Below are 20,140 nucleotides of genomic sequence, written 5' to 3'. Positions count from 1 at the left end.
CAAGTATAGGATGTAAACAGAAATAAGAATATATAATGGATATGGTTATGCAAGAGCCAAAACTTTCTAGTGCACAGTTGGTTCTACCTGATTCCAAGAAATAATGACACTTTTATTTTTGGTTCCATATCTCTTTGGTTGAAAATATTTTATAGTTTATATATGTATATGTATATATATAAAAAAAACACTCTCATTTCTCAGCCAAACCTTCTGTATTGGCTCATGCTCCCTGTGTAATCTGTATCCTTGCAGAAATAAATGTTTGCCACCAAAGTTCTGTATTTGTTTCTAACATAACATAAATAGTTCATTAATACAATGAATACAGTAAAAAGCAATAACAGGATCTCACAGGCAACAATATTCTAAATGCAACTGATTTACATGTGCAATATTTAAGAGCAATTCTGCAATTATACCAACTTTTAAAAAAATGCCTGTCTTGTTGAATGCTTGGGTGTGAAAAACCTTTAAAAATGTGTAGTATAAAATCTGCAAGAAATTTTTAATACTTAGCAAAAGAGGGGATTTAATAGCTCAGCAAAAAACAAACCAATTATTTCATAAACTAAAATGGAAGATGCTTCAATGAGCAACAATAAAATGTGCTGAAATTGCACTGCATCTCTAAGAATAGTATCTCTGTCTCAGTTATAACGTTGCAACTGGAAAATGTTTCTTCTGGGGGAAAAAATAAAGCCTCAGTTTTCTGCAAAGTTTGAGCCAGCTTTCTTTAACCTCCAGATGTGATAGATGCAACTCCCATACGTCTCTGTCTAAATGCTTGATCGAGACTCCCATAATCCACAGCTGTCATGATCAACAGTGCTAATTGAAATTTATGGTTGTTATAGTTCAATTTAACATGTTGAGGCAAGTTAGCTATAATGGAGTGGACACACCCATGGAAATAATTGACTCTTGCATTTTCATCTGCTGGGAAATGCACCACAATGCTCTTGCACATTTATAATGTTGTGATATGTTTAATGTAACAGAATTTGAAATAAAAAGCAGAAATGAGCAGAAGTAAAAGGGTTATGGGACTGTTTCCTATCTTACCTATTCTCTCTCTCTCTTTCTCTCTCTCTCTCTCTTTCTTGCCTTTAGACAGATGACCATGGAAACAGGTGAATCACAAGATGGCAATGCAACAGATTCTGTTGCAGAGAGTGATTCTGCTAATATACAGTCTCCACTTGGCCAAAATCAGATCTCCACTATAGCTCAAGTAATATGAACTGTTCTGTTTATTTTTCAAGACTATCATGCATTGATAATATTATGAAGATTAATATGAAATTATTCCTGGGTTGGTATTGCTAAAAACTTCTCTTGGAATTGTTGCTCTGGGTTTTGAGTTACACGTTGATACAGGTAGTTCTCAATTTACAACCATTCATTCAGCAACTGGTCAAAGTTATGACAGTGCTGAACGGATGGTAGTTATGACTGGTCCTCAGAGTTACAGCCATCCCAGCACCACCAATGTCATGTGATCTCAGTCTGGGCACCTGGCAACCCATTTGCACTTACGACTGGTTGCCAAGCCCCCCTGCAATCACATGATCCTCATTTTCAACCTTCCCTACCGGCTTCCCCAGAAAGTCAATGGGGAAGCAGGCAGGGAAGGTTGCAAGTCACTGGGATAAGTCTCCCCCACCTGTGCACCCTCCCCAGCCTCTCTGCGCTCGTGCCACGCCAGCTACTCATGCACCCTCCCCGGCCCACACTGCACCCCCACACATCCTCCCTGACCCACGTTGCACCTCGCATACCCTCCCCAGCCCACCACACACCCTCACATTCTCTCCCCAACCAGTATGGTGCCTCTCGTGCACTCCTGCACACCCCAACACATCATCCCTGACCTGCGCAGAGCCTCTTGTGCACTGCCGTGCACCATCCCCAACCTGCATGGTGCTCCTTGCGCACTGCTGTGCACCCCCTCACTCCTTCTCCCATCCAGCAGCAGCCACTTACCTGCCTACTGGCATGGGACTTGCAACTTCCTGCCGGTTTCCCCACTGACTGTAGTTGTGGGAAGCTGGCAGGAAGTTGCCTTGCTTAATGACTTTGGGATTCAGTTAACAACAGCAGGGATTACGGAAATTCCAGTCCCAATTGTTATCGTAAGTCAAGGACTGCCGGTAGTCAATTTTGCCCAGTGTGCAAATGGATATTTACTGAATCCAATGGTACTAGTCATTTTTATAAGCTGAAATTCTTATCAACGAAATGAATCTTATCAAGCCCTAATCAGCTTGGGGCTAGAGCAGGCCTGCATAATTTGCACCAATCAGCTGTTAGGTGTCTAGCGGAGTGGCAGCAGTGCTGGAGCTGGCAGCAATGTTGAGGCCTGGAGATGTTAGACATGCTTGGCATCATGTCTTTCAGGGCAGCAGAAAATTTATTGACTTTAAAAAACACCAGTGGGCCACCCAAAGCTGCTTGGTGAGCTGCATGTTGTACAGGCCTGGGTTAGGTTTTCTGAAGCAATGTCTCTGACATTAGGCCACCCTTGGAGGCTTTCTGCAGTAAAGCAGGTGATTACAAAGGCAGGGGTCTTCTCAGTTATAGCACCCTGCTTGGAGAAATCCCCCATAGGGATATATTTTCTTCTCCCTGATCAGCTCACACAGTTAAGTACCCCTACTATGTTTAAAGGTCAGCTCCTGCACACATGCTTCTTTTTCAATTGTTAAAACAGATTTTTCATTTTTCCCAGCAGTGAAGTGACAATGAACACATAGCTGGGCACAGCTTCTGAAGCAGCCACAGAGTCAGACCCAACGTTATTTTGGACTTTAAACATTAAATAATCAGAAAATAATTGGCAACCAGTATCCTTTGGATACTGTTTTTATTTTAGTTCGAGCAGCTTCAAAATACATGTTTTAAGTCTAAATGGAAGAAAAAAAGGGAAATAAAAGAAAAGTACACATCTTGGAGATGTGTTCTAAACTTTTAAATATGATGGTGTATTAAATTACAAGGAAGGGGCATTCTTAGGTACTGGTATATTTGCCTGATGTTAAAAATGAATAAGGGCTGCTGCAGTCCACGAATTGAGCAGTCAAGGATGAACTGTTTCATTTCATATGCTGTGACAACATTTTTCAGATATAATTATTGTCATGCAATTCCAATATAAAGAATTGCTTGGAACAATCATCATAATTCCCATATTTTCTTGAAGGGAATATTAGAATAGGGAATCCCTGTTTCAGACTAGATTAAACTGAGGAGCTGGTGACTGTTGTTTGGCAAGTTGTTAGTTCTCAACCTTCTGTTCCTTAAAATTGGTATAGGATCTTGCAATGTTTCAGCTCAGAAAAATAACAAATAACACTACCATTAATTTGTAGAAGGATACAGTATAGCTGTGTTACAAAAACACATCTTGGGCAAAATTATATCCTGATCACATTTTATGTAAGACTGCATTTTCTTTTGATTGAAGGAAACATGCTGCTTTTTAAACTATAACAACATCTATGAGTTAGTGTTTAATGAGTAACACTCAGAATAGGAAAGCAGAAGTACCACCCAAATGATACTTCACCTGCTCTTTGACACCTTAATTGCCAATATAAGCCTAAATATATTTTCATATTATAAAACATCCTATATCAAAGGTGGAGCTTAAGAGACACCTAGGGATTTCTTTGTCGGATAACAAACACTGAGAGCTAGATATTTATGCTGTCTTCATGGTATGATTCATTCATCTTAATAGGTTTCTGTAGCGGGATCAACAACTGGAAGAGGATCTCCCTCTGTAACTGTAGTGCAGTTCCCTTCTGGTCAAACTGTCCATGTACAGGGAGTGATTCAAGCCACCCAACCTTCAGTTATTCAGTCACCACAGTTGCAGTCTGTCCAGGTTAGTTGTGCCTCCTTTATTAGCTTTCTCTTGGTTTCATGGACTGCTTATTTTTTGTGTCAACACAACAGTGAACAGAAGATCTTCTATTTAATGCCAAGGGACAAGTGTCCTTATTTCTCTTGTTGCCAGCATAATACCGGGGGGTGCAAATTTTTATTTTTAATTTGAAATGCTTCGACTTTAAAACTTTCTGTTTCTAAGTCAAAGAAGTGCTTTGTGCTCAAAACATCCCCATTTCAGGGTTCAAACATCTATTTCAAAACATTTTTAGCATGATCAAAACAACTGTTTTGAACTTAGAATGGTGTTACTCAAAGCATTTTGCATGCTCCTAATTGATATAAGTTTCAGGTTGCTTTTTAAAAATATGATTGCTTCAAATCAGAACAGAGCATTAGGCATTTCCCTTATTTAAAGTCAATGTGTATATCCAGATTTCATGTCGTCCATCTTTTTTTCCTAATTTTCCATATGGGCAAGCTTTTATTAATATTTAAGATAATCCATATGTGATTGTACAAGCTACAGAAAATATTGTGTTCTCCATATTGATATTGATCAGATTCTCAGAAATTTTCTTCCTTTATAAAACACATGTCTAGTTCTTGTGGTTCTGGAAAAGTGCTCAGCATCTGAAGGATAGTTAGTAAACATAGTAGTAAGTACTTTTGGAGTCAACATGTTACCACTTCATAGTGTCCTTCACCCACTTGTCTACTGACATATGTTTCAAAGCTTCTGTAATTTTTCAGTTTGTTTGATTTGATGGAGTAGTATAGTTCTCATGGGATTTTTCAGTATATACTTATGATGTCATAGTAATATATCTTCATGTGTATGAACTGTCTTAATGGACTGGATTTAAACATGACATAAGAAAAAAGAAATACACTATAGTTTGCATGCGAAGAGAGATCTCTTTGGAGAAGACCCTGATGCTGGGAAAGATTGAAGGCAAAAGGAGAAGAGGACGGCAGAGGATGAGATGGTTAGATAGCATCACTGAAGCAATGTGCATGAAACTGAGCAAACTCAGGGAGGCAGTGAAGGACAGGAAGGCCTGGCGCAATATGGTTCATGGGGTCACGAAGAGTCGGACACGACTTAACGACTGAACAACAACAATAGTTTGCAAATTTGTTTTCTGCATTTATTGGATGGACTAATTAACCTATTGAATGATGTGGTATTATTTATTTCCTCCAGTTCTTTTTCTGAATAGTTCTCAGAGTAGCTTACATGAGAACTGTAATAAGACAATATTTGTCCAAAGGCTTGCAATCTAAAGCACATGACACTAGAAAGCTAAAAAGGAGAGTGAGGGAAGTGGGCCAAAAACCCCAAGCAAACAAATAAACCAGGCACCATTTTTAAAGCTCTAAAGTTCTTATAATTCACCAGCTTGAAAGGGAACAGGTCAGAGAAAACAGGCATTCTTTAATGCTAGTCTCTCAGCAGAGTGAATGGAGAAGTTGCATCGTTGTTAGGAGGTATTTGGAACTGAACTCTGTAAAGCCAATGAAATAGTTCTTCGGCCCCTTCTTGATGGAATGTTGATGCCACAGGCCATTTGAACCAGGTGTGCTAACATTTCCCCAAATCTCATACGCGTTCTTGAATGTAGCCAGCGAGACCTACTGTTGCTAATGTTAAATCCCAATTAAATTATGAGTGCTGACTTTAGAAGCTAGGGTATACATAGAATATAACAGGATGAGAGTTGCAAAAATGAAAGGGAAATACTTGAAGGACAGGAAGGATGGATAGGAATCTATAGAGAGAGGAGAATGATAAGGAAAAGTAATGTTTTAATTAACAAATTATAGGACAAGAACAATTTTATCTGTGGTGTCCTTGGGGTTCTCTGAGCTTGGTTCTTTTCTTGCAAACGGTTCATTACCCGGCTAGGTAACATCTTCAGAATTTGTTATCTTCTGTGTTGGTTCTTTTAATTTCTCCTCTTTAAAACTCTCTATGCAGTTGTCACTGGATCCTGGAATTAATGTAATTCTGAATTTGTAACTTCTGTAGTCCTTTCATGCCTAGCTACTAATAACTCTGCTGTCCTGGTTAGAAGTCCACAGTCAGGTTTTGACATAGTCAAAATGTGGGTTGTTCATTGGCTTTGTTACTGTGAATTGTACCATTGTTGTTTGATAACAATGGTTTCTTTCTTGGGATTGGTTTGTTTTCCACCCTAAGCCAAAACCAAACTCTTGTGTGTGTTTGTATTATGCATTAACCAGGCCTGTTACTCACCTACTTCAAGTTTTAACTTCTAAAACTTTCTGCCATTACAGACTGTGTTTGTCTCCCTTTCTCTTGCTTTGCTTTCCAGTTCCATTCTGTGCAAACTGTTCTGCTACTGGTTCCCTTTTGTTCCTTTCTCCCCCTCATTATATTATATTTGGTTGCCACTGCCATTTCTGTCCTTCAGGGCACTCTTTTCTGATTAGTTGCCTCTCCTAATCTTCCTCATTTCCACCTGTGCAAGAAATGTACATACTATTTATGTGTTTCCTACAACACACATAGCAAGTAGTACTGCATAGTGAAGCCTGATTTTTTTTTTGTGAAGGAAAATTGATATAGTACATGGGATAGATGGAATGGTTCCTTGCTCTCACAGCAAGAGTGGAGAAGTAGCAGCTTGGACAGAACTGCAAATTAGATTTGAAACAAGCCAAGCATACATTCAATTTTTGCATATGTTCGTAACAACTGCTGCTTCTGCTGGTACTTTTTAAGGCCCTGTTAAACTTGCAAAGTATTGTTACAGTAATCAAAAACTGTTTGGATTGCAATGGGATAGAAATCAAATAAGTAAATAAAATTCCATGAAATAGATTATTAACATTAGATCTTATGATAGAAATCAGGATTCCATACCGTGAGAATGACTATCACACAGTGTTTTAGGCAGAAAACGTTCTAGAATTGCAGCTTATTAAATTCTTGTTTGCATATAAAGAGCCATAAGATTAATATCTAAGATGATCCTTTTTAAAAATCGTAGGTAGTGTCAGCTACGAGTACAGATGAATCTACAGAATCAGAGGTGGTAATAGATTCTCAGAAGCGGAGGGAGATACTTTCAAGGAGACCTTCATATCGGTAAGCTCTATCTTAGTGTAAAATCAGTTTTTCTTTTTATTTAAAATTATTCACTTTTTCATGGCATCGGTCAGCATCTCTAAATATATTTCTTTAAATATTTATTTATTTGTCTCAGAAAAATTCTGAATGAGCTTTCTTCTGATGCACCTGGTGTGGCTAAGATTGAAGAAGGAAAGCCAGAGGAAGAAGGAGCACCCTCTGGAATCCCTGCCATGGCTGTGCCAACCAGCCTTTATCAGACTAGCACCGGGCAGTACAGTATGTCTTCTGTAATATCAGACTGCCTATTTAATGATCTGTTGTTCTTAAAAGGAAAAAAACAAATTGCAAAAGCAGTAAAATTAGCTACAGGTGATAGCAGGAAAGAAGATTCAAGGAAAACTGGCCTTTTAAAGCCATGAAACCAAGATGCAGCTTTCTTTGTTATCATTTATTTTAATAATCTCATAAACCAACTAGAAATGTTGCTTGATTTATTCCTATGGTTTTCTTCACCTTTTATTGATGTTCCTTCATACGCTTAGTTTCAGAACCATTGATTGGAGGTTAAGGAACATAAAGATGTCTGTATAATTGTCTCCCATAAATACATATTTTGTGACAGCCTTTTACAGTAACTTATTAGTAGGCCAGTGTTTTTCAAACTTGGCAACTTTAAGATGTGTGGACTTCAACTCCCAGAATTCATTCATGCTGGCTGGGGAATTCTGGGAGTTGAAGTCCACACATCTTAAAGTTGCCAAGTTTGAAAAGCACTGCTGTAGGCTATAATAATCTACTCTAAGCTGTAAAAACTGCAGCTGAATTCTGCATCCAGTCCTATTGAAATGAAGCGTATCCTTCATTTAAATTATACAGGGTCTTCTACAGACATAGGTCCCAGTAGATTTTGTTTTGGGGCTTATGTATGGAAAAACTAGTAATCTAGTTTTTACTGTTAAATTTTGGGATAAGCAGTCCTCCAATTTGTTACTGACTGGAAAACACATTTAAAAGTCATTGTAAAGTTCTACATGACTATTGCTGAAAGCTTTCTTTTACATCAAAATATGAACATAGTTGAAAGATTTCTGATGAGGCAATAAACAATGTTGCAGCCACTGTATGGTCAATAATTTATGTTTGTTAACAGAATATATAGCATACCTTATAATTTACCTTGCATCTTGTTCATATCAGTACACAGAAAGGAACAAGCCAGATACCACTGGCATGTTTCTGGCTGTGAATTCCTGCTGTGAATTCTAGGAACTCCAGTTTAATAGCATGACATATAGAGTGTCCCCCTATAATCAGGTATGCAGCATTTTCTATTATAACATCATGATACAACTTTGCATAGGAAAAATTACTAGTTGCTACATATTTTTAAACAGCATACATTAATAAAAGAAATTGTGACTTGAAACCAGAAAATGTGTATGGTAGAAGGGAGAAATTATCCTCCCCCAGAATATTTGTTTTAAATGTCAGGAGGATCTTATATAACAGTATGGAAGATGGCTCTAAATAAGTCTCTCTTCTGCCTTCCTGCCAGTGAGTACTGCTGCTGTGTATATGGAAGAACAACTTTCTCTAGTTCTTACTACTGGTTTTCAAAATTTCTATTTAAATTGGTGTCTGTTATACCTTTTACAAGAAAATTCACTACTCAATTTATTTAAAATAAACTGTAATTGCAAAAAGTGGTGAAACAGCCAGGGCTTTGTTGCCCCAAATAATAGGCATTCTGAGACAGTTTTGGAGACCAATTGTGTGCTTTTATACCCAGTTTCTTATAGCACATTGGTAATTCATATCACACTGCTGTTAAACACTCTTTGGGAGTAACTGAATTAAGGTGTTTTCACTTTCACTGCTGCTGTCTTACATACTGTTTATTTTTGCTTAAGTTGCTATAGCCCAAGGTGGAGCAATCCAGATCTCTAATCCAGCATCTGATGGTGTTCAAGGATTACAAACATTAACTATGACAAATTCAGGAGCTCCTCAACCTGGTGCTACAATTGTGCAATATGCAGCTCAAACACCTGATGGCACGCAACAGTTCTTTGTACCTGGGAGTCAAGTTGTTGTCCAAGGTAAATTGTTCATTTTTTATTTATTTTTAAACAGATAATTCTATTTGTTTTCAAGATCTATAACTTGCTTCTCTGTTTAAAGAAGTTCTTAAATGGGTTACAGCAAACAATCTCCTGCAAATGGTAAGAATGCCAGGGTGGTGTAGTGATGAAAGAGTTGGTCTAGAAGCGGGAAAACCTAGATTCAAATCTATTCTCTTTCTGACAGGGCTGCATGTACCCACATGTCCTCTGAATCACATTTTCCCCTTCCAGTCCAGGTTACTGCCCTTCACGTTAAAGGGAAGAAGATCTAGTTTAAAGTGTTTAAATGCAGGAGACTTGATGTTCATAATGACGCACTTCACACATTTTTCATTCATAATGAAATATACTGATTTTTGGCTTAGTGTATTGTATGAACCCATGGCTTTTTGCGATATGTTTCAGATTTTTGTTAAATTGAAAAAATAGTAACTTGAAATTCAAGTTCATCAGTGTTTTAAGAATAGTTCACACATTGCACACAAATGAGGCAGATGTGTGCTCCAGCACTTAATTTTTTATAAAGTTTTCTAACAACCTTGATTATACCTGCTGGTATATGTTATCAGTGTATAACACTTTCATACATTTTATGGGCTACTTCTAATCTTGAACGTTTTACTATAATTGATCTTTAGATCTTTTGTGAACTGCTTAGCATTAGGAGAGTATCCATTATTAGTTACAGCACTAAAGTTGTGATTGAGTGCTAGTGTGAATACTTTGGAGGATAAAGTTAATTATTGTTACAGAAACCTTATGTGAATGGTGGATAAGGTTTCTATGTGAATTGTTACACACAAGCCCAGTAAATGGGTTTATATTTCTTAACCATTCTGGAATGGCCTCTTTTTTAAATTGAACAATCTAAACAAATTGAACAATTATTGTTATGATTCAGACAATTCTATCTGTATATCTGTGTAGAAGTGCTGGGATCTTTTGCTTATGTAATAGTGAATTAAACTAGATGCATAGCCGGGTTGGTTTAACAGCAGGGCTGAGCCATAGGGCACTGTTTCTCAACCTTGGCAACTTTAAGCTGGGTGGACTTCAATTCCCAGAATTCCGAAGCCAGGCTGGCTGGGGAATTCTGGGGATTGAGGTCCACCCAGCTTAAAGTTGCCAAGGTTGAGAAACATTGCTATAGAGTGAAAGGCTGAAGGTTTCCAGTCTCTCCTAGAAACTCTCTGCATCTGTATATCCCCGTCATGCCTCCTGACATGATAGTTACTGCTACCACCTGTCCCAATCCCAGCATGGGAGAGAGAGAGAGGCTTTCCACAGTCTGTGCACTTTACTGGCTGTAAGGAGTGGGACTAGGAAAATCAGTCCTCTTACTTTTGGGAGATAGATTCATCTCACAGGGTATGAATAGGAAAAAACTTTATTGAAGAAAAAGAAAAAATACCAAAATTTCTTTTTAACTTTAAGTAGTTGTGTGCAAACGTTCAATAGTGGAGGAGATAAAAATACAGAGCTGCAAAAATGAGAGAACTTCTTAGACTTCAGTAGAAAGGAAAATATAAAGTTCTGGCAGACAAGAAGATAGGCTGGTTTCTCCTAGTTAGAAACAACTCTGAGATAAAGAATTTCTGAGTTGCACAAAAATACACAGGACTGAGCTTGTATAGAAGCGCTAGATTCCAAAGACAATAAATTAGCCTTAAATACCCACAGTCAGTAACCTTAACACAATACCTCTATCTAAACAGTTTTTATTATCCTTTCAAAGACAGCTGCTTTTTATGAACCAGATTTCCCTCTCAGTTCTTCCTTGATTTCCTTCCTGAGGATTCTAGTTAGTTAAGTATGAGGCTGCTGGGAAGATGAAAAGTGCTGTTTGTCCTTTTAGTCCCGGTTCTAAGTTCTCACTTTAAAAAAAAAAAGGCAATTTTTTAAAATCTCAGGCAAAAAGGGAGAGGAGTTGACTTTGTATTTGACCCCTGGCATGCAACTGTCCCTAGTGCAAATATAGATTCCATGTCTGAGATGAATGAATGAGAATTGAAACTCAGATGTGACTGTCAGTGAATATGGGATAGTGGGGAGGGGGGAAGAGGGGGATCTTGCCTGCCCTTTCTCTACAGGGATGAATGAGTACCCTTGAGCAAACTAAACTATTTTTTTTTTAAATCTAGTAATACAGAAATTATTTTATGGAGGTCTGGAGGTATTTTTCCCCTGTGGATGCAATTTTCTTTGCAACGTGTTTAAGTTAGTTAGCTAGAAAGGTTCTATTCTATTCTATTCTATTCTATTCTATTCTATTCTATTCTATTCTATTCTATTCTATTCTATTCTATTCTATTCTATTCTATTCCATTCCATTCCATTCCATTCCATTCCATTCCATTCCATTCCATTCCATTCCAATTTATTTTATTATTAAATTTATATGATATCATTGACAAATAGTCAAGATGCATATGACTCCATGATCCAAAAAAGAATGTCTCTGAATATCAGTTTCTTAGAAATAAGTGTGTTCATATTGTAGAAGAATCTGCTTGAGGATGCTGGATTAGACTTGCATTTGTTCTGATTTCAGAAAGCTCTTTTTGCTGTTCTTATATAGTGCAGGAGACCTTGGTTGAAATCCTTTAATTAATCATAGAGCTTATTGGATGATTTTTTTTCAGTCCAGACTACAGGTAGTCCTCAACTTATGACCGCAGTTGGGACTGGAACTTCTGTTGCTAAGTGATCCAGTTGTTAAGTGAGTTAAGACCTTTTTTGCTGTGGTTGTTAAGTGAATCACTGTGGTTGTTAAGTGAATTCAGCTTCCCCCATTGACTTTGCTTGTCAGAAGCCCCTGGGAAGGTTGCAAATGGCAATCATGTGAACCTGGGACACTGCAACTGTCATAAATACATGCTGGTTGCCAAGCACCCAAATCTTGATCACGTGACCATGGGGATGCTGTGGCAATCGTTAGTGCGAGGACCAGTTGTAAGTTGCTTTTTCCAGCACCGTTGTAACTTTGAATGGTTGTTAAATGAATGGTCGTAAGTTGAGGGCTACCTGTACTTCATAGGGTTATTATGGGAATGAAATTAAGGGAGACCCTGGGATATGCTACCATACAATGTTAAAGAAAAGTGTGGATGATGATGATGATAATGATAATAATAAGTAGTAACTGTTGTCGTCACTGTCACAAAATTAAGGTATGGCACAAAGCTTTTTCATCCTGGGTTCCTGAAGTGTTTTGGGGTTGGATTCCAGTATTGTTTAAAGTGCAGCTCCCAGACTAACTTGTTTTGAAAAATGTTTGCACAGTTTCCCCTCCTTGCTACAAATAAATCTGCCATGCTTGATTTATAGTTGACTCTTTTGGTTTGTGGGAGTTTTAATATATTGAAAGGGAGAGCAAAGCTGAAACTGCCGAAGCAATTGTTTGCAAATTAGTCTCCCCTCCCCCCAGTTCCTGTTTCAAAGGGCTGTTCCAGTGAGAAAGCACATTAATGACGGGTTAGGCTAGTGAGGTCATTCTGATGTCAGTCCTGAAGCTTGTAATCCCGCACATGTTTGCTTGTTTGGAAAATTTTGTATTCAGTTGGTGGCAGACGTGAAGCCTTTGAGCACAGGCTGCTGGTCATGGCTGTAACCAGAGATGAAGCTGGTAGGTGATTCTGTATGCTTCTTTCCAAAAGACAGGACTCAGGCTGGGCTGCTGCGATCCTGTGTGCTGTGATGGGATTTTTGACAGCCTAGGTGCAAGTAGGTTCATCGCAGCCCTCCTCTTTTTGTTAAAAAGCTGAGTGAGAACATTACTGATTGGCAACACTTGTTTGCTACTTCGTATTTTTATAGTGCATGATAAACTGTTGTAGTGTTTCTTTAGGGGGCGACATATTTTAGGGTGGACTGATTGGTGTTTGTTTAAAAGTCACGCATTTTTGTTTTTTCTTGCGAGCTGAGTGTGGAATAAAATATTTTTCTTTAGCAATGAAAACAAGCAACCTATCTCTTTTAATGCTTTCTGTTTAACTTTGGAGTGAATGAAAGATAACTTTTTAAGCTTCTGTTAGAAATCTAGTGGTAGCGTGTGCTTTGTTCAGCCCTGCAGCTGCTCCTTTAGCATTCATTTCAGACAGCAAGAGCAGTAATAGGGACTTGTGGATGATTCTAGCAAATATTTGGCTGATCATTTGTTATCTTATGCCCCCTCTATTTGAAAGTGGTCTATTCCACAGCTAATCAAGTTCACAAGGCTGACGTCACTAGATTTCCTGGAATCGTGTTTCAGTGGCGGAGCTGGAAAACTTAAACTCCACAAACAACATCTACATTGACGTCAGCTGCAAGTCATGCTGTGATTTAGTCAGTTCCTTTCTGCTTCAGCTAGAACTGCTGGCACATTTTGTAGTGTTATTCTGTAGCCTGCACTCCTGATCTCTTGAGCTAAGTAAATCTGGTTTGCGTGTTTTGTATATTATTTATCCCACCACTCTCAGCTATTTTTAAAGATCTTGGGCTTGGATGAGCAAAGCACTAGGAGCTGTGCAGCAGACTTTTGGGAAAAGTTTATAATCCTTCTGGTAAGGTACTGCCTTAGGGAGGAGAAGGAAAAGGATGTAGCAGGACTCTTCTTCCTATTATGTAGTCAGTCTAGTTCTGCTCTGCAGGCAGATTTTTAGAACCCATCTATGATGCAAAGCTTGGTAACTTTCAATATGCTCTCTTTGTGTGTGTGTGTGTGTGTGTGTGTGTCTTGGTCTTGTAGCACAAACAAGCAGTGTGTTTATTATGGCATAGACTTTTTTCCTCTAAAGTCCACGGATGAATTCAACTATATTAATAAAGTAGGCTATAGCCTACGATATGTCCTAATGAATTTGAGAGCTTTAAAGTGAATCAAGACTCCTTGTTTCTTTTTTCATACAGAAGTTTCACTTTTTGTAGAATAGAGTCTTTACTGTATTAATATTTTCCATTACTTGATAAATTTAAATGTCATGCGGTATCTAAATAATAATTCATATTTTTTTCTGATGACATTTATGTTGCAAAAATAAAAACCTGCCATAAACTTTGTAATTTGATAGGCATGTCAGAGGAAAAAAAACATAATAAATAATACCTTTATTGGGGTAAAGTAGACCCACCTAAAGGGTGCAAAAGTAGAATTCTTTATGCCAACCAAAACGATAGTAAAGGAATAGGAGACAGTAAGAGGAAACAGGACATGAATAAAAAGCCCATCCATATTACATTTGTAACATGTTCAGAAGTTAATAGAATGCCACTTTCAGTTTGATCCTGATGAGCATCCTAAATAAACATTATGGAGAAATTCATACTTGAAACTGGTGGAATGATAGTACCTTAGATCAAATTCCCAGGATTATTGAAATATGTAAAATAATTCCTAGGATTAATTATAAGTTTTTATCTGAGGAATTACAACATAATAATTTTTAGTTACCATCAATTATCTTGGAAGATACTTACTATTATTTAGGATAAATTGTTAAATTGTTATATTGTATTTTTAATTAATATTTATCTTTTCTGTAAACTGCCTAGAGTTGTTTTTTAATGAGATGGGTGGTGACAAATTTGGTATATAAATATAAATAAATAAATAAATAAATAAATAAATAAATATCACATTTCACACCTAAATATGTTCTTTACAAAATGGTAAATCAATCATACATATTTATAAACAAATGTTAGATTATACTAAATTAGATCTTCAAGAGGATTGGGAAGTATGATACAAAGGATTGGACTATCCAGTATATGAATGACGACAGAAGATCATTTTGGTATCTGTAGTTGACAGATGTGGAATTGTGATTAGTTCAACGAAAATACTATTTCATGACTACTGGAAACCTGTGAATCTTTTTAAGGAAGAAATTGTTAAGTTCATCTAATTGTTAAAGATATGCAACATTGGTCCATATGAAGTGGTTGTATACTGTTGTGGTTCCCTTTTGGACAGTGATTGTTTCACACAGTAACTTTTTTGAAGACATTATTGGTGTTTGTAGATGCCCATGTTTATGATAAAGAAAGCAACAAATACAAATGTAAAAAACTGAGTTTTTTTAAAAATGGGAAGTCACCTAATTTTAATCAGTGATACAATGACCTTAAGAACTTATACTCTTTCTGTATTTAAATAAGCATTTGATCAGCAGGCCTGTTGACTGAAGGACAGTTTTAAAACATTGGACTGCTCATAATAGTTGATATTTTTAATTCCATCTTTTTTCCTAATAATAAATAAACTGAGTTAAATGTGAATAATTTGGGTAACATCACACACACACACATATATATAATGTGTGTGTGTAAAACTAGTGTTGATTAGGATACAAGAGGTATTTTTAAGAGTTTTCTTCATTTTCGTTTCTTTTTTTTTCACTTAAAATAAGATGCAAAAATTAAAAAAATAAGATGGAAAACAGGACATACTATGTACATATTTAATTAGTTAATGTAAAGTTCATGGGACTGTAAATTCCATCGTCTCCCCAGCCAGCATTGTCATTGGAAAAATAATTTCAGGTTGCAATAAAAACACTAGAACAATTATGGCTATTACTCCACCTTGTTTGTGCTATCTTTAAGTTGGACTGAATCTCAACTAAGATTGCACAATGTAAATATATCTGGAATTTCATCTGTTTACTTTCTTCTACCTTTCTGCCTTTTTGTATCTATTTGAGAAGCAGCTTTTAGCGTACAAGGATTAAAGCATTACACAGGTAGTCCTTGACTTACAACCACAATTGGGACCAGAACTTCCATCGCTAAGCAGTGCAGTCGTTGAGTCACGCCAGATTTTATGACCTTTTTGCCATGGCCATTAAGCGAATCACCATGGTCGTTAAGCAATCCGACTTTCCCATTGACTTTGCTTGTCAGAAGCCCCCTGGGAAGGTCGCAAATGGCGATCACATGACCCTGGGACCCGTTGTAAATACATGCTGGTTGCCAAGCCTCTGAATTTTGATCATGTAACCACGGGGATGCTGAGATGGTCATAAGTGCAAGGATTGGTTGTAAGTCATTTTTTTCAGCACTGTTGTAACTTTGAATGGTCATTAAACAAATGGTCATAAGACAAGGACTACCTTATTGTATTTTAATACTGAGTAGCACAGAAGCTTCAGAGCAAGATAGGATTGGCTGGGCAAGAAAAATGTTACTGAATATCTTTACCTGTGAGAAACAACCATATTTAATTCTGCTTTTAATTCATTTCAAGAAGGTAGATATCTAAAGGATTTTATAAGTTTCTTTGAACTGAACAAATTCCCACTTTCAATTTAACTTGGAAGAAAGTTTGCTATTAGTTTGTCATGTGCCCACACATTTGTTCTCTCTGTGGATCTTTACCTATCACAGTCCTTTCTTTTCCTACATGTATCCCAAAGTTTCCATTCATCTGTTCACAAGAATATAAGCTGATATCTCATTTATCAATAATTCACTCTCTTCCTTAGCTTTGGTTACTGTCTGTTTTTTTCTCAAACTCTGGAATTTATCAAGTAACAGTGCTGATGAAATAACTTTTTCTTTCTTTTTTTGAAAGCATTTTTTGCAAGTGGTTGGACATGTTTCAGGGCTATGCATTGAGAATGTAGCCATCAGTGAATTTTTCTTTAAAAAGTCTGAGGGCTGCATGGGGCCTAAGATGCATTATGGGAAATGAAGATGACAGAAACTGGAGCTATTGCTTTGTTTTACCATCTGCCTATTCATTTTCATGAAGGAATAAATAGATAATTATATTTCTGAAAGACTAAAAATAGCAAGTGGACTTAGCCTCCTGGGCACCAAATGTGATTCCCCAACTGCTCCAGGATTTGTGGACACTATGTTGAGGAAACCAGCATTGTGACCATCAGAGGCTTTGGAAGCCTGATTTTGCTGCTTTTCTGGGATTAGGAAAATTAAGTGCTGTCTGGGTCTTGTCAGGCCTTCATTGCTTAGTGTGTTGTGGAGGTCTATTCCATGTTCTCATTCCTTAGGTAATATTATTAGATTAAATGTGCTTTCTGTTACTATTGTTGCTATTGTAATTTTGTCCAAAAAAATCCCTTTAGTTAATATTCATAAGTTTTTTTTAAAAAAAATCCCGGTCTATAGGCCCAAAATATTTGGCCCTGTGGTCAGACTTGTGATCTGGTTTTGCTAAGGAACTGATGACCTGAGTGCATAGGGAAATATTGCTTCCTGAAGAGGCTAGAGCAGGCCTGCACAACATGTAGAGAGGAAAGGGCCACACTGATCAATTAAAAATAATCTCAGGCTACAAGGAATATCTGGTGTGCTGATCAGCTGTTCTGCAGTTAGGGAAGTGGCATTAGTGATGGAGCTGGTGGGGTCGGTGGGGTCTGGAGGCGTTGAAGGCACCCAGCAGCATGTATTTCAGGGCAGCGGCAGTGGGCGCTTCCTAGCAGCGGCAATGTTTGCTGGTACAGTAGTGGATTTATTGAGTTTTTATTAAAAGCCGGCAGACGGGCCATATGTTGTGCAGGCCTGGGCTAGAGGGAAGGAGAGAACTTGCTTTTCCTGAATAGAATTCATTCAATAGAAGCACAAACAGGCTATTTAATTCCCCCCTTCCCCAAATTTTGAAGCCTTTGACAAAAGTATTGTTTCCATTGTGATTTTCTTAGGGCTGTTTTGTTAAAACTACCCAAATTAAAGAGAAAAAAAACTTGTACAAATCTTGATCGCAGATGCCATGCTAGAACATTTATTATTTTTTTGTTTTTGATGATCAACCATGTCATTTTCTGCTGTATTATAATATAATTTCTTCCCTCTTCTCTTTTGAAATTGCAGCTGCTACAGGTGACATGCCAACTTACCAGATCCGAACTCCAACCACAGCCTTACCTCAAGGAGTCGTCATGGCAGCTTCCCCAGGAACATTGCACAGCCCGCAGCAGCTAGCAGAAGAAGCAACACGTAAAAGAGAGCTAAGGCTTATGAAAAATAGGTACCGATTAGAATTTAAAGTAACAATTAGAGTTTATTTCCAAGAATCAGTGGAAGGGAAAATTAAATAGTGGTGCTAAAAAGACGGTTTCAGAGGTAAATTGCTCAGCTGGTTCTCACATATGGGGCCTTGCAGCTTTTCATGTAATTGCTGGGGAAGAGAGCAATGCCTTCCCTCGGCATCACCTTAACCGTGACTCCGAAAGTATTGTTGGCTACTAACAGTTATTCTCTTAAGCAATTCCTCCCAGAAGTCTAAATGATCCAACTCCCAACTGTCTCTGGTAGCTGGTTTGAACCTGGCTATTAGTTTTTTCTGCAGTATGAAAGTGATGGCAGTTTGGAACAGTTTGAAAATATCTGTGCAGTTTACCAGTACTTATTAATATGATGCAAATCCCCAGTGCCAGCCTAAGGATTGTGCCAGTATAAATAAAGACTTGTAATTCCTTCAGTTGCTAGAGAATTACAGATGGCTCTACACATTGTAGCATAACTTACAAAATCACTACAAGTTTTGGTAACATTAGTTTTATATTTTGCATAGAAAACTACTGATGGCTTTGAATTATAGATCTTGAATGTTACATATTTATTATCTGATAGATGTACTATATATCCTGCCTTTTCTCTAGGGCTTCAAACAAGCATACATAGCACCCTTCCTCCATTTTTTTTCCTCCACTGCAGCTCTCAGGACTAGGATAGTCTGAGAGAATGTGACAGGTCCAAAATCATCCAGTGAGCTCCCATGGCAGGAAATTGGACTTGAACCTGCATCTCCCCAATAATTTCAATATTAGTGCAGTACTTTAACTATTACACCACACTATGCAAGTTTTCCATTTAGAAAGTCCATTGCATTAATAAGAATAAAAGATTCTCACTCACACAGAAACAGATGCTGATTATAGTATTATACATTCAATATAAGTTACATCTCATAATACAGATAGTCCTCACTTACCGATGGTAATTGTGACCAGGAACTCCATCGCTAAGGGACACGGTTGTAAGGTGCAATATCACGTGACTGTGCCAACTTTTAACAGCAGTTCTGGCAGTTCCAGTTGCTGCTGTTAGGCGAATCCCATACGGTCGCAGCATCCCATAGTCATGTGATTGCAATTTGTGATCTCCTACCAGCTTCCCCATTGACTTTGCTTGTTGGAAGCCAGCAGTGAAGGTCGCAAATGGCTATTATGTGACCATGGGATGCTGCGACGGCCACAACTATGAGGACCCAGCATAAGTACCCTTCGTTCAGCGCATCATAACTTTGAATGGTTGCTGAACAAATGGACATTAAACGAGGACTACCTGTAATTTAAAGAATGCTTTATGCCCCTATTATTTATAGGCACAGATTAGACACATTCATGTGAGTGTCATTTATTTAAATAGGAAATTCTGAGTCGGTAATATTACTGAAGCACATGATTTTGTAAACTTTAGAAAATAGAAGAAGGGTAAAGGTATTTTGCAGATTTAGTATCTTATTGCAGCAAATAATAAATTCGCTGTGGAATATCTTTTTTGTAGTAGATTCGTTTTTAGGAGTTTGGGTGAGACTTTTAGGATGCTTTTTTCACTTTATTTAGTAAATTTTGTATATTGTCCAGGATATGTTAACCTTTTGTTTGTTTACTTCCTGCGTGTCTTTCTGGTATTAATGCTGTACTCAGTGTCCACTGCCAGTAGTTGTGGATATTGTTGGCATGTGCTTTACTTGAAGAAGCTGAGCTCTTGGAAACTAACCCCGCTATTGTTCACTGTACTCATGGTATTGCTTTTTCTCATGCCTTTTAATTTTAAATTGCTCATCCAGAATCCATGTCGTAGTTTCAGTCTCTTGTTCTTCTCTCTTCAGGTTCAGTCTAGTGTCCACTGTTAGTGGCAATTATGTAACATGTGCCAGTTTATCTTGGTACTTCTGATATAAATACGTAGTACCAAATAGCTAAGATTTTTGCCTGGCATGTGTAGATACTGTTCTCATTCATGCAAGCTTTTGAGCTTTCCTTTCAGACTGTGTTCCCTAAAATGTCCTGTCAAA

The 20,140-nt window shown here is 37.6% G+C and overlaps 1 protein-coding gene across 9 annotated transcripts in view; it reads left to right on the top strand.

Moving 5' to 3' along the window:
• CREM (cAMP responsive element modulator) overlaps positions 1-20,140 on the top strand; it is a 36,217-nt gene that overhangs the window by 4,791 nt on the left and 11,286 nt on the right. For 6 of the 9 annotated variants that reach the window (XM_007428017.4, XM_088150817.1, XM_088150815.1 and 3 more), the window contains 6 exons: positions 1,114-1,234; positions 3,743-3,889; positions 6,909-7,006; positions 7,125-7,267; positions 8,902-9,090; positions 17,929-18,085. In XM_007428017.4, the coding sequence (XP_007428079.1) occupies positions 1,118-1,234; positions 3,743-3,889; positions 6,909-7,006; positions 7,125-7,267; positions 8,902-9,090; positions 17,929-18,085 (851 nt within the window). In that variant the 5' untranslated portion in view covers positions 1,114-1,117. Of the gene's footprint in view, positions 1-1,113; positions 1,235-3,742; positions 3,890-6,908; positions 7,007-7,124; positions 7,268-8,901; positions 9,091-12,589; positions 12,740-13,436; positions 13,659-17,928; positions 18,086-20,140 lie in introns of those variants that run through there. The other 3 variants (XM_088150818.1, XM_007428018.4, XM_025166538.2) reach the window with 3 other exon arrangements.

This window comes from Python bivittatus, unplaced genomic scaffold (genome assembly GCF_059951505.1).
Source record: "Python bivittatus isolate LINGU-HERP-01145 unplaced genomic scaffold, Pbiv_v1 ctg000610_np1212, whole genome shotgun sequence".
Lineage (NCBI taxonomy): Eukaryota > Metazoa > Chordata > Lepidosauria > Squamata > Pythonidae > Python > Python bivittatus.
The sequence above is the reverse complement of the archived record's forward strand: the minus strand, read 5'-3'. Positions and strand labels throughout refer to the sequence as shown.